Source organism: Ochotona princeps, chromosome 1 (genome assembly GCF_030435755.1).
Source record: "Ochotona princeps isolate mOchPri1 chromosome 1, mOchPri1.hap1, whole genome shotgun sequence".
NCBI lineage: Eukaryota > Metazoa > Chordata > Mammalia > Lagomorpha > Ochotonidae > Ochotona > Ochotona princeps.
The window spans coordinates 34,369,426-34,384,395 of NC_080832.1; the positions used below are offsets into that span (position 1 = coordinate 34,369,426).

The 14,970-nt window shown below is 37.8% G+C and overlaps 1 protein-coding gene across 4 annotated transcripts in view; it reads right to left on the minus strand.

Annotated features, from left to right (window-relative positions):
* Positions 1 to 14,970, minus strand: part of LAMA2 (laminin subunit alpha 2) — a 634,064-nt gene that overhangs the window by 428,663 nt on the left and 190,431 nt on the right. For all 4 annotated transcript variants that reach the window (XM_058676547.1, XM_058676596.1, XM_058676658.1 and 1 more), the window contains exon 4: positions 13,483 to 13,725. In XM_058676547.1, the coding sequence (XP_058532530.1) occupies positions 13,483 to 13,725 (243 nt within the window). The remainder of the gene's footprint in view (positions 1 to 13,482; positions 13,726 to 14,970) is intronic.

The window sequence follows — 14,970 nt, forward strand, 5'->3', positions numbered from 1 at the left end:
CCAAGTTTGGAGTCTGAAGGACCCTGGGATGCTATTTTTTTCACTATTTCAAAACAAATTTAGTGTCATTGGAAGCACTGACATCTCCTCTTCACACTCCACCTTTCTTTTTTTGATAAAAGAAAATGGCATTTGGTTGAAGAATTACATCTACTATTTCCAGAAAAGAAAGTTAGTCACCAACTGTGCTATCTTTCCAATGATGGGGATTAAATATCCTACACCATCTCTTCTTTCAGCCCTAATGCAAGGCAGAGCAAGGGGGAATGATGTACCCGGGCTCCCCTCTATGGGGTGACTCCAAACACTAGTGAAACATGGCAAATTCAGCAGAGTGGTAAATCACACACACGTGTGCATGTGCACACACACACACACACAGGACACCATTTCCCCTCATTTTGCTACAATTCCAGTGATTTACCTTGGCAACCTCAGTACACATTTAGCCAGCATTTCTGAGGTTGTAGGGAACTTTTTTTTTAACGTGTGGGTTTTGTTGTTGCTTTGTCTATACTGTCATGCTTCATTTAAAGATAGCAATACAGTCTAAGAAACATGTGCTCAGATAATTTTCATCATGTGAACATCATATAGTGAATTTACACACTCTTTGATGGCACAGCCTACTAAACACTTAGGGGATAAGGCACTTACAGCCTATTGCTCTTGGGTCCATGATGAACAAAATGGATACATTCAACATGAATAATGAAATGAGATGCAGGAGAACAGATGTATGCCAGTGAAAAATAGAAGGAGTACTCTCTAACAATAACAGTTGTTTATTGTCAAGTATTATGTACTGTATACAATCATATTCTACGTGTCTGTTCAGTGTGTTTGCTTGTACAAGCACCAGCAGAGGTGAATGATTACCTGCGCTACAATGATCAGATGGCAGCTACATAACTACGCAATGGGAACTTGAAAATCCATCTTATCTGTGGCCTTTGTTGACTAGCATGCCTTGACGTGGCACATAACCAGGCTGAAGCACCTTCTGTAAGTAGTATGGTGTTTTTAGCAGGCATTAAATGTTTGATAGAAAAAACGGATTCTTCACCCTGAGGCAACACAATCTACCTGCTGAAGACAAGAGCAGTTACTTTGCTTTTGTCTTTTGCTTCCACATTGGGAGTTTATCCATTCTTTGATGTTTTCAGCTAGGCATTATCTCAAAATAGCAAACTAAATAAACAAGCCCACGGGTGCTTCTCTTAGATACTCCATCGAGAATGCAATCAACTTCTCCCAACTGGACTGATGACAGTATGTAGTGGCCAAACATGCTGATAGGCTTGCTACAGAAATTATTAAAAGTTATTTCTTATTGAAAGTCATAAAAGCACTAGGGGTTAAGTGGAAGGCTCCAACACTGCACTTCCAGCACTTCCCTGATGCTTGAAGAACAAACCCCACATTGTGTGAGCATGATTGCAAAAGAACTTGAAAACAGAATGCATTCTACAAGCAAGCATTCTAAGCATAATAATTCCTTATGCTGACAAATACTCTTTTTAAACAAGCATTTAATGATTATTGCAGTGATACAATTTTGCTTTCTTAAAATCTGTTTATGTGACACTTTTCAAGGCAGATTTCCCCTGTGAAATCTAAAATGGAATTTTTTTCTTTGTTTGGAACCTGTTCTGCAGCTCAGTACAGGCAGTCTCTCTACTCAATGTATTCAGTTATTCCATATCGGAAATCATGGTGAGTCAAAACAACAGGCATGAACGCAGCCTGCCTCCCTTCACTCCCTCTCCCACTCACTAAGGCAACAAAGGTTCACTCCACAGATGACTGCCATTCCCTTCTCCTCCCATCCCTGTAATAAGCCTCTTCTGTGCTAAAACTACATTTACAAGCTTCTCCCAGACTCAGATAGTTCCCCTCTTAGAGATTCCCCCAAAATATAATAATACCCTTTGTCCCCTATGCAGCTGTCAGTTTATCACACAGGGGGTGCTCAGTATTCATTAGTAGGAAAAAAAACAAGAACTAAATGTTGAGGACTCCATATCAGTTCCATAAACTCAGTAAAAATCTATCCATAATATAAATTTATTTGGTGGTTAAGGTAGAACTGAATCCTGGTGGTTTTTGTCGTGTCCTATCTTTTGGGTAAAGTAATTGCTTAGTATTGATTAATGTGCTAACTGCTCGACTGTAGCTAATTCAACACAAAAGTTTATCTTGGTACTAGATAAATGGGGACAACATAACACATTGTAAAAAAAAAGAAAAATGAAGTGTTTTTAATAATGTGGAGGTAGGAAGAGAAAATTAAATTATAGCGGTAATGTTTTCCCTTCAAAAGGGAATCGTTTCTTTTTCCTTTTCCCTTGACATAATCTTTCAAGAGTTTTCATCAATAGCCTTGCAATAGGATAATTCATCCTGAGGCAAAGAGCAGGTAAGTGCTGAAAGATGATGTCAGGTTAAAACATGTGTTACACCTCTTCATAGGTGACAGCCATCACTCCTTATACAACTGCTATTTTTGAAAACATGTGATTATGTTGTGCACATAGGAATTTTGGAATGTATCCGTAGAAACACAGAAACACACATACTCTACCTTCTGTGAGCCCAAATAACACACTGCTCAAGCTTGTTATTTAAAAACAACATACCCTCACCCTCCATGTAGAATTCATGGTAGCTGGCATAACACCTGACTGTTAACATAAATATTGTATTTACTATCCTCTCCCACTAAACTAATAAACAAATTCAAGATGATTCATTGTTAGCTTACTATTCACCAATTACCAATGCAACAAGAAAAAGGTTTTCAAGAAGAAATCCTCATGCCTTATTACCAGTATACATTACATTTTCAAATGATCATCTCAGTGGGTAGGCAAAACCAACTCTTGGTGCCCCTGATCAAACTGCTTAACATAATGTCCTCCCACTACTTCTTTTCCAGCTTCCTGCTAATGCATTATAGGAGACAGCAGGGGCTAGAGCATGCACCTGTGTTCCTGCTCTATTCTTGGGAAACCCACATAAAGTTTTGGGTTCCCGGCTTTGGCCTCATCCAGGGACAGTGTTATGGACATATAAGCAGTGAACCAACAAATAGACAGGATTCATTCATTTTTTTTTAATTGAGAAATTTATATAACAATTCATATATTGGGGTTGTACTGAGGATGGTTTAAATTTCTACAAGTATTATTATTCATGATTTGAAAGAGAAAAGCTATATGAAACTGCAATTTGCTGATTAAAACTTGTCAAATATTGCCAATTTCATCTAGCTCAACCTAATAGTAGGTTTGGTTTTAGAAGGCATTTATCAGTTGAGTAAGAAAGTAAGTGATGCTTATTATTGAATGAAGCTAGAGAACAAATTTGCACATGGGAATATAACTTTCTAACTTGTAATCTTGCCAAGGATGCCATTTTTCTTTGCAAAATGATTATCATACAATTTTTTCTACCCATGATTACAATTTCAATTACATATCTTATGCACTTCCCAGGTTGCAGAACTCAGCAAAGTTATTTATTTCCATATTTCCAAGGAAAATATTTGGCTGCAGTCAGTTGGCTTTGGTGCAAAACAGTACACATCCCCAGGCTAGAACTATTCACAGATTTTTCTCCAGTATTCATTTCTTAGCAGGGAACCTGATAAGGCAGCTCCTGATATCTTTTTAAATTTGCTTGTAGAGTGTAATCATAACCATTCCAATCCTGAGTTATTTTTCTCAAGGACTTTTGATGCTAGCTCAAGTGTTGAAACAGTTTCCCTAAGGATAAGAAATGCATTTTACACTAGTGCAAGAAACTTTGTTGTATTTTCAAGTATACTTCAGCAATAAAGATAATAGTATGTTATCTTTCCTGACACTGATTAACTGCCACAAGCTAAGGTTTTGCACAATAGATAGGGTGGAGGGCACTTAATTATCCACACACTGATACCCGTACCTTGTGACCAGTGAAAAGATGCAGTTGAAAATGGCTGATTGGATCTGGGTTTAGTTTAAGAAGTATGATTATGATATTTACCACCCAAATATGTGGACAGAATTTAGGCCAGAGATTCATGACCTCAATGAAGTTATTCCGTTTTTTTTTCTGTATAAGTTCCCATATCAGCAACAGTTCATGGTCCAGCTGCTTTGCTATACAAACCAGCTTCCTGCGTGCAACCTGGAAAATAGTGGAGGACGGCTAGTCCGTGGGCCTCTGCACCTACTTGGGAAACCTGGAATAAGTGCCTGGCTTGCAGTTTCAGGACAGTTCAGCTCTGTTCATTTCTGCCATTTGGGAAGTGAACCAGGAGATACATGCTCTCTCTCTCTCTCTCTCCTCTTTCTTTCTCTCCTTTTCTTTTCTTTTCTTTCTTTTCTTTCTTTCTTTCTAACGCTGAATTGTCAAGTAAAATAAAACAAACCTTAAACACATTGGCACCATGCACCTCCAAGGCTTTGGTGATCGTCAACCAGAAATGTGTGTGGCAAAATTATTTGTAACTCACAAAGCATCATAGATAAGATGGTTAGTACAAATGTTGTTGACAACAAACACATTTTATTACCTGGAACCCTTTCTTTGCTTGGGATTCACACTTGAACAGAAAATCTTAGATAGTGGGAAATAAAACTTAGGAGCCATCAAACCTTTGTGACTTGCCATTTCATTATGGCACATTTATGCCAGACTTTAGATCCAATTTTTAAATGCTGTAAGATGAGTTTTGACATTGTTAAAGGCTTCTAATAATATCTAGCACACTTAGTAGTTCTCTACTAAATTCTGCATTTTCTGCAGGAAATATTATTCTTCCTCTATATTTTTGTGATCTCAACATGTTTTTAAACTTGGGCCCAAATTACTGACTGCAATTTAAAATTCTTGGTTCATGCAGCTTTAATGTAGACTTCCTATGATGAACGGCATGTACCAAGAAAATCTTATTTTTCTTAAATATATTTTACTATAAGGTGGCAGCAAAGTTAAATGCTAGTTTGCTTATCTTTTCAATGCTCCAGTGAAAATAAACATTTCAGAGTACATAAGTTAAAGTAAATAGTGTATATAATATTGACTTATTTGTAGTGATTTTTTTGCAAGGTGATAATAATTTTTTACAAAGGTCAAGGACGAAATGTTTGAAAACGTTTTATTTGTCCTGAAAAATAAAAATTAGCATTGAAATTTATTCATATCAGAGCTTTGAAGAAAAGTCACAGACTAGGTGAAACAACAAAATTCAGGGCTGGGTCTGGCATCGAATTTCAAAAATTTTGCCAAGTTTATGTTTATTTTGGCACAAATCTAGTTTGAAATTGGATGTATGTAAATTAGAGCACTGGCAAGTTATTTGAAAAACCATGCTATTGAAATGAAATGCAACTGATTTTAGCATAGCAGTGTACTATTTTTCAGCAAAAGGATAAGAATTTCTAATACTAAGAGACATACTTGGTAGGGCAATCAAATTTCATGCTTAAAAAACTGACATGTATAGCTTAAGATACTTGAGAAGTTCTGAAATTCTTTTTTTAAAAATATTTTTTTCTTGGAAAGTCAGACACATAGAGTGGAGGAGAGACAGAGAGGAAGACCTTCCATCTGATGATTCAATCCCCAAGTTGCCACAATGGCTGGAGCTGAGGCAGTATGAAACCAGGAGCCAGAGGCCTCTTTCGGGTCTCCCACATGTGTGCCGGGTCCCAAAGCTTTGGGCCCTCCTCAACTGCTTTCCTAAGCCACAGCATGGAGCTGGATGAGAAGTGGGGCTTCCAGGATTAAAGCTGGAGCCCATATGGGATTCCAGCACAGGCAAGGCAAGGACCTCAGCCATTAGGCTACTGCACTGCTCCCAAAGTTCTGGAATTCTAAGTGTATTTTGGCCACACACACCTTGAGTTCTGTTGTTCATTTGTAAGAATAGTCTATTGACTGAATTCTCCTCATTTCTCCTAACACCAACCCCCCACATAGAATCAATAGTTTCTGTTCTTTAAATGTCCCTGTTGGAAACTTAGACCCGGGCAATTTATCATTGCCCTGTTTAAATCTGGGAGGCTCCCAGGACACCCACAGGAGCAGATACATTCCATAACCATGCCTAGAAAGAAGTGAAAATCAATACCTCATTCTATAAGCATACTCGGAAAGAAGTTAAATCCAAATAGCAGTGCCACATTAGATACAAATTTTTCAGCAAAGTCATTTCCTAAAACCCTTTTTATACAGTTTCTATCAGATCTCCTGTAATGTGATTCTTATTAAAACCAAAGCAGATTTGTGTTTTGAAATTCTTCTTGGAATGAAACTTACACTAGCTATGTCATGAGCTAAACTTATTTCTTCAAGGTTCTCCCATTTCATGCAATGAAATTGCAACAGAATAACTTGTTTAAAGAGCTTCAATAGTAAAAAGTCCTATGAAGTCATTTAACAAATAGCCACACACATTAAGATGACTGTCTTGGGAAGAACTGTTGGTCCGTGGACCTTGTGTGTTGTTACTTTTGTGATTTGACATCGAAGGGAGAAATTCGAGAGGGACCTTTCAGAATAGCTAACAGTGTTATTTACCAGGCTGAACTGCAGGATGAAGGTAGCTGGCTAACTGTCATTGAGGTCTTGGTGATCACATATCCTATTGATCAAATAGAAGAAATGAATAAAGCACAGAGAAGGTTAGCTTATTTTCAAATGTCAATTCCAAGGTAATTCAAAAGGCTACTTTCTCATTTGTACACAGACTTACACCCAAAATCTTGGTAAATTTGTAACGATATTAAATCAAATAAGGATCTTGAAAACATTTGTAATATAGTACTAGGCTTGTTTCTTCCTTCTCCAAAATTTGCAATTTTAAGGATATCATAACCTCAGGTGATGAAAAGAAAAAGGAAAAAATACAAGCCGGCATATATAAAATTTTGTCACATAGGAAATCAAAATAGTGTCAAGGGACTGCGTAGAGTTTACAAGAAAATGTGTCTGAAAGAATTAATGATGGTTTCTCTAGAGATTTTTAGGTAAGCCTGTCTTCCTTCAAAACCAGATTCAAACTGAATCCAAACACCAGTGGAGAGTGTTCCAGCAGAGTGGAAAAGATTGGGGAAACTAAGAGAGAAAATCATATGTAAATAACTGAAGGGCTTCTGTGAGAGGAAATTGCAGCGAAATCATGTGGTAACAATGACTATTTAGTTATCAGTCACGTGACAATTGATCAGACAAAAATTCAAAGTAGCAATCCTAGTCATATAAAAGAAAAAAATCTCATAACAAGGAAAAACACTTTTACAAATTTTAATTTTATGATCCCCATAGCAATGCTAACTACAAAGCCGATCCTCCTCAATGTTATTGATAAGATTCCTCTTTCAGCTTCTTTGCAACATTTGAAAACCTAGCTACAGCTCAAAATTTATTTATTCAATTCAAAACCTCCCAGAGATTTGACATAGTACATTCTATCACGTTTACCAATGGAAAAAATGTAGTCTCTTTCTCCAGTCAGAGTTAGAATGAGTGATTCTTTTTCCAAGAGAACTGATACCCTGTTCTCCTCCAGGGTTTGAGAAGACTGGAATATCTGAACAATAAATCAGTAATAGTTATATCAGAACTACAAGGAAACTTGCTTTGAAATATAAACCTGGTTTCCTTGCCCTCCTAAATCTACTGAATTAGAAGTCCTAGTCAAGCAAGTAGTTCTTCCAAACCCTCAAAATGAATGCTCAGTGGTGCTTTTAAGTGCAGGAGTTTTTTGCTGTTGTTGTTGGCTCTATTTATTTATTTATTTTTGCTTCTAGAAGTTCATAAGAGCAAACGGAGCAACTTAGCAGAGGCAACACTTGGGCCGTGACTGTAGGTGTCGATGAAGGTAGCTACCTTGGCAGCTCTGGAGAAGGTTCTCTAGGTAGCTGTTCTCCCCACCAGTGCCCTCCTCTGAGGCTGGTCCCCAGGAATGGAGGCCCCATGAAGTCTGTTACTTCTTATCCTGTAGTTCCTAGGAGGAAGCTCAGCATCTCTCCGTCAAAGCGGGAGAAAGCATGGGTCCAGCTGAGTCCTCTTGCTATTGATGATGCTATTTTTTTAACATATTTTTATGGCATTTCCTTTTTTTAAAAAGAACTAATTACATTACATTATGTGATACATTTTTTTATGCACTGAGATTCCCCCGCCCCTCCCCAAGCCCTCCCCCCACGATGGATTGCTCCACCTTGTTGCATTTCCATAGTTCAAATTCAGTTGACATTCTTTCATTGGGGGTATTTACCAAGCATAAAGTCCAGCATCTTATTGTCCTGGTAAGTTCAATGGTTTCTTGGTGAGACCATCTCTGGTCTGAAGGTAGAGCCGGCAGAGTATCATTCCAATCAATTAAAAGTTCCAACATAATATTTCCAATCATTTGTAATATTATGGCATTAATTGACATGGTATTGATTAACCAATATGTTAATAGGAAAATGCAGGTTCTCAACCACAACCTGTGACTTCTTCATAGACATTTCCATTTTGGTTTATATTCAGCAGGGTTCTATACACCTTAAAAGGGCTATAGATTACCATTCAGCTGTCTCATGCCTATTTTAATTTTAGTCTTTAGCAGTTTATAGCATTGAAGCATGATTTCGCTGAACCTGGCTGTTTTTTCAGGTGGTCTAACTCTATAATTCTAACAGGATATATGTCAACAGTTTAGGTGAACAGTTATAGGAGGGGTGTGCAGAGAAATCTTCCAGTTAGGAGTAACTAATCTATTGATGGAACTCTCTTCAGGAATCCACGCAAGCCTCCTGATTACTGCCTGCACAACAACATACAGGGCTATCATTCCATTGTCCTCCCTTTGCCTCTTTTGCCAGGCCCTGCCTGGGTGCCCTGGGACAATCTCCAAACTCAGTCGGCTTCCCTTCCTTAGAGGTCAGGCACAGGATGCCACATGGTAGTGTTAATCTCTCTCTGGGTATAGTTTTCCCTAGAACTAGGTATAAGCCTTAGGGCCATTCTTAACATTTATAGATTTCTTGAGGGCAACCTGGAGTGGAGTGTGGGGGTCAAGCCAAATTGTAGAGAATGTGAGCTGGGATAACCGGAACAACAGAAAACAACTAAAGAAATAATCAGAGATGATGCAGTTAAAAGAGTCAAGAGGAATCCACCGTGGGGGGAGGGTACCGGGAGGGGTTGGGGGAATCCCAGAGCCTATGAAACTGTGTCACAAATGAAGTGTAATTAATTAAAAAGAAAGTAAATGAATGAAAAACAAACAAAAAAGAGACAAGAAGGAAAAAAGATTGTACGATCTCCAGTGAGCATGAAGAGAAGGAATTGAGAATGTTTGATGCAGACACAGAAGTCAAGCATAGGATACCATTTGACAGATCAATGAAGAATTGACCAAAGGCAACCTTCAGCTCCAAAATGATACAATTCTTACTGAAATATAGCACCTTAGGATGTCATAAAAGTTTTGGCACAATGCCTTCAAAATTCTGTAGTCAACTGACAAAAAAAATAAACCTTCCATTCAGTAGATTTACTCATTACATAGATATTTTCTTTTATTGTTATATGCTTAAACATAAATGCTTAATATAACCGAAACTTTTATCATAATTCCTCACTTCATGGTTTGTCCTTAATATATCCTAACTATTCTTATCTCTGCTTAAATTTGTTTCCAAAGAATATTGCATAGGATTGGAAAAAAGGGATCAGTCAACAGTTAGCCAAAAGTACATATTACACATATTTGGAAGCTGTTGTCCAAAATTAAAATGAATCTGGAAGTGTAAATCAAGCAATAAAAAGGAAACTCACAGAAGATATGTGAATAGTAAAACAAATAAATGATGTCAAGATAAAGCTGTTTATTTTGTGGTGTTCTTTCTCCAAACCCAGAAACCGCTTATTGTGAGAAAATAACAGCAAACCTAAATTAAGCAATAGTGTACAAAATATGTCTAAATATCTGTTAAGTATCTTTTGAAACTCTCAGAGGGACTGGAAAAAAAACATGATTAAATACTACTAAATATCAGAATTGGATTTCAAATAAGAAAACTAACAGAACTTGAATACCATCTGTGGTTAATGGCAGGATACCAACAGTAACTTTTCGTTATCACCAATATAGTGTTGCTCTATACTATCCTTATAATAAGGCTGAGAAAACATACTGTGGATATTTCTAAACACTTCTTACACTTAAGTAAAGCTTCTTAGTTTCTTCTTCTTTTTTTAAATGAAAACACAACTTCGCTTCTCTTAGCAGATTAGATCATTAGGGCCAATAATCTCAAAGAACATTTTGACAAACTGAATCAACCATCTGTGAGCTAACAAGAAGATTAAACGATAACCTTGTCAACATAAAAGAGAAGAAAGATGTTCAGGGATGTGATTGGTACACTGTCACAGTTTTTTGTCCCGTGGGCTTTTGTCTTCCAGACAGGGCTGAAAGGCAAAGTGTTGCATCCCACAGCCTTGCTGCCTTGGGAAGAAAAAAGCTGAATTGCAGGGCTTTCATGGATGGGACTTTGGTAAATCCCACACACATTGGCTTAGACTCCAGACGTAGGCAGCTTGAGAATAGGGGAAAGCGAGAACTTAATTTTAAAAAATATGATGTTTGGGGGTCCAGAACAGTAGCCTAGCAGCTGGGGTCACACGCCAGCATCCTGTGCAGGCTCTGGTTCTGGTACTGGTGGCTCCTCTTCCCATCCAGCTCCCTGCTTGTGGCCTGGGAAAGCAGTAAAGGACAACACAAGGCCTTGGGACCCTGTACCCACGTGGGAGACCCGGAGGAGGCTCCAGGCTCCTGGTGTCAGATGGGAGCAGTTTCAGCCATTGTGGCTGCTTGGGGAGTAGATCTTCAGATAGAGGGTCTTCCTCTCTCTCCTCCTCCTGTCTGAATATCTGACTTTCCAATAAAAATAAAATAAATCTTTGAAAAATACTATGTGTGTATATATGTTTTTGAAAGGCAGAATGGGACCAGGGCAGGAAAGAAACCTTCCATCTGCTTTAGTTTTCCCAGATGCCTCCAACAGCTGGTACTGGGCTCAGCATGTAACAGAAATGTGGATTTAATTCTGATTCTTAAGTCCTACTGTTCTAATCCTAACATTCTGAGCTACTCTCTTTCTTCACCCACTTCTCTATAGACTGCAGTAAAATTTACATCAAGTAGAATCAATCAGCAGAACCATTATTAGGTGATTTTTAGTGAATGAGATTGGTAGAGGAAACAAGAGTCAGTGGGAGAAACACATTCATGTTTAGGTTCACATTGGCAAACTGATACAGCCTAAAGGATGGAGAGCTACATTTCAAACAGGGAGGATGTGGGTATGGATTTGTGTGCAACTTCTTCATAACACATATACCTGGCTGTATTTTTACATTGTTCAATCAACTTATGAATTAATAAAAGGGTACAGGGCATGGTGAGGCAGCCTAGCAGCTAAAGTTCTCATCTTTCACACGCTAGAACCCCATATGGGCGCTGGTTCATGTCCCAGCAGCCCTGCTTCCCATCCAACTCTCTGATTGTGGCCTGGGAAAGCAGTCAAAGACAGCCCAAAGCCTTGGGTCCCTGCACCTGTGTAGGAGACCAGAAAGAGGCTCTGGGCTCCTGGCTTTGGATTGGCTCAGCACCAGCCCTTGCAGCCAGTTGGGGAATGAATCGATGGATGGAATATCTTCCTTTCTGTCTCTCCTCCTATCTGTATTTCTTACTTTCCAATAAAAATAAATAAAACAGGGCTTGGCGGCGTGGCCTAGTGGCTAAGATCCTCGCCTTGATCCCATATGGCCGCTGGTTCTAATCCCGGCAGCTCCACTTCCTCTCTATCTCTCCTCCTCTCAGTATATCTGACTTTGTAATAAAAATAAAATAAATCTTTAAAATAAATAAATAAATAAATAAATAAATAAATAAATAAATAAATAAATAAATAAAACAAAATAAATAAAGGGGACCAGAACAGCTTTGAACATATCATAGAATTATTTATCATGGGTAAGCACTCTATCCAGGAGAAAAAGAATCAAAATTATACACAGATATACTGTCAGTTGTTAATCCTACATCCTCAGGCCAAACTGTCCAGGAATGGGGTATCACTGAGCACATAGCAGGTAGAACAGCTTTTTGACACTACTTTTGACTCCTTGCCAACTAGCAGCCTGAGATCTCTGTTGAGAGCACCCCTGGGAATCTTTTCCCCACATCAGTATATCTAAACAGGGAATATGAAATATGTTGATGCACCGGTATATGCCCGTAAGATAATACTGCCAAAAGAAATCTGACAGATTCCTATCACGAGCCTCAATTTCTTCCAGAACTGTTTCAATGAAAAGTCACATTAGCTACAGTGAATATGAAAGAATATGAGTTCTCCAAAAATGGAAATGTAGAAGATGATACTAGTTTCAGATGTGTAGACTACTAAGATAATATCAGACATAAGTATAAGCAGGTAGGATTAAAGAAGGCTAAGTCACGTATATTAAATGGGGAACTGTTCAGAAAATACAATATAAAAATGTCATAATCAGAATAACTAAGTGAAGTGTCCACTATTGGGCAGATTAATAATTATTATAATTACAATAAACCTTTAACAGAGCACTTGATGTGCATGTCAATAATATCCTAATGCTTTTAATAGAATTCATTTCATCTTTTTGACAAGCATATGAGATAAGAAACTGTACTATTTTTGCGGTATGAGAGATGAAACTGAGGCTCAAAGACGTTTAGTAACTAGAGCAAGAGCCTATGACTAGAAACAAGAAAGGCATAGTTTGCATTTGTGACTTACAAATCAATGAATGATTAAAAAAAAATCAATGAAGGTATCCAAAATGCTAAGCACAACTTCCCCCTCCCCTAAAATAAATGAGTGCATGCAATCTACTCCAGGGAAGCAGAATATGTTCTAATTCGCGTAGAACCTGGTTGGCACTCCTCCAGTCAGGACAGCCTGACCCACAATCACAAGCCTCATTGGAGCCCCCTATAATAACACAGAACAGCAAACAGGCACCAGCAGGTGTTCTTTCACTTCAGAACTTCACAAAGACTTTATTTCTTTACAAGTTCAGCTCTTTTGTCTCCATCTTCTGAAAAGAGCCCACACAAACCTAAGGTATTCTTTAAGGGCTCCAATTCTAGTCTAATCATTAGAACCCTCATTGTCTGCAAAATTTCTCCATAAGGAAATTGAATCATTGACTTTCCAACTTAACCTCATTTCCTCGTCTCTGATCTTCAGGGGAGATGAGAGACATGTGAAGATAGATAAAATTCTAATCGCTTCACTTTTTAAGTTAAGAACTCATTAAAATGTACCTCTGATAAAATCCAATTTTAAAATCTCCCTGACATTAATTACTGATACATTCAAATCTTTCTGCCTGGCCTTTTTCGTCATCTTATCTGTACTACAGTGGTGTGCTTTCTCATCTTACCTCTCCATTTTCTAAGGGATGAATCTTGGAATAAAATGAAGTGCAGATAACCTCATCGTCTTTGGCATACGAGGGTGGTCCAGTGCGGGGATAAATGTTGTAGAGCGTTAGGCACTCTGAATCCGTCACAGCGTGATACTGCCATGGCTTGTATTCAACATCATCAAGCGAACGTTCCAAAATCCAGTTTCCAGGCCGAGGGGAGTTAGCTGCTTTCACAATCACATACGCAATCTGGAAGATCTGGAGAAATAACAACAGCATATTTAAAATCTCAAAGTATTCTCACCAATCTCCAAAGTGACTTTAAAAAAACACTACAGAAAGCATAATCAAAAAGCTTGCAACCAGAACAATTTGAAATGTATATACAGTATCTTTATAATACAAATCTTTCATAAATGTTTTAAGGATTCTTTGCATGTCATATACAATGCTAAACAGTAAAGATTTTTATTTCACAGCCAATGGTGTTCTCCAAAACAATTTGTGTATATTTAACATTTTGCCAATAAAAAAAGTTTCATATTGACAGTCAAGGTTTTGAGAATAATACCAGCTAAGACTAGATTGTAGCGGCAGCATTTTTTGGTGATTTACTTTCTTTTTATTTTGAAAGGCAGTCATAGAATGAAGGAGAGACAGAAAAAGCTTCTACCCACTAGTTCACTCTCCAAATGACTGCAAACCAGGAGCTCCTCCACGTTTCCCACAGGGTTTCCAGGGGACCAACTGGATAGCAGCATCATAGAGGTTTGGCCTACTATACCACAATGTCAGCCCCACATTGCAACATTTTGCTTATCAAAGTTCTGTTGTAAACATTATCACCTAAAATGCTTCTTATGCACAGATTATTCAGCTTAGTGTGTTTGACTTCAAAAAAAACTGATGTAAAATTTCCTATATAAATAGTGCTTCTTACAAAACATGTCTACTTATGTCACTTAAATCTCACCAAAATATTACTAAGATGGAGTTTGTATGGTGCAGCAGTAACAACACAGTGCTTTAGAATCATACTCCTGTTACATGATCCTAGCATTTATATAAATGTGAGATTACACTTCCAACTATTTTTTTTCATGATTTAAAATCAAAAGCATACCACTGAGATAAAATGTAGATTGAATTAGACAATGTACAGAAAGGGTGTGGCAAATAACTTGGTAGCCCATAATCGGTAACTATACATTCTGTCCCTTAAAACAGAAACTAGCAGAGAAGACAGTTTGGTGACACAGAGATAACAGAGTGAAATTAGGAACACATTAAATGAAATGTTACATTATCTTCTCTTTATAAATGGTAAATGTGCTAAGAGACTGGGTGGGGGAGACATAAGAAACTAAGCAGCATTAGTATTACAAGGGAACATGGTGACAACTGAGGGAGATACTGAATTCCTGCCTTTTCACACTAAAGAAAATAATAATAAAATAAAACATCTGCAGAGACTCAGATGTTGAACATAATGGTAAAGCCTTA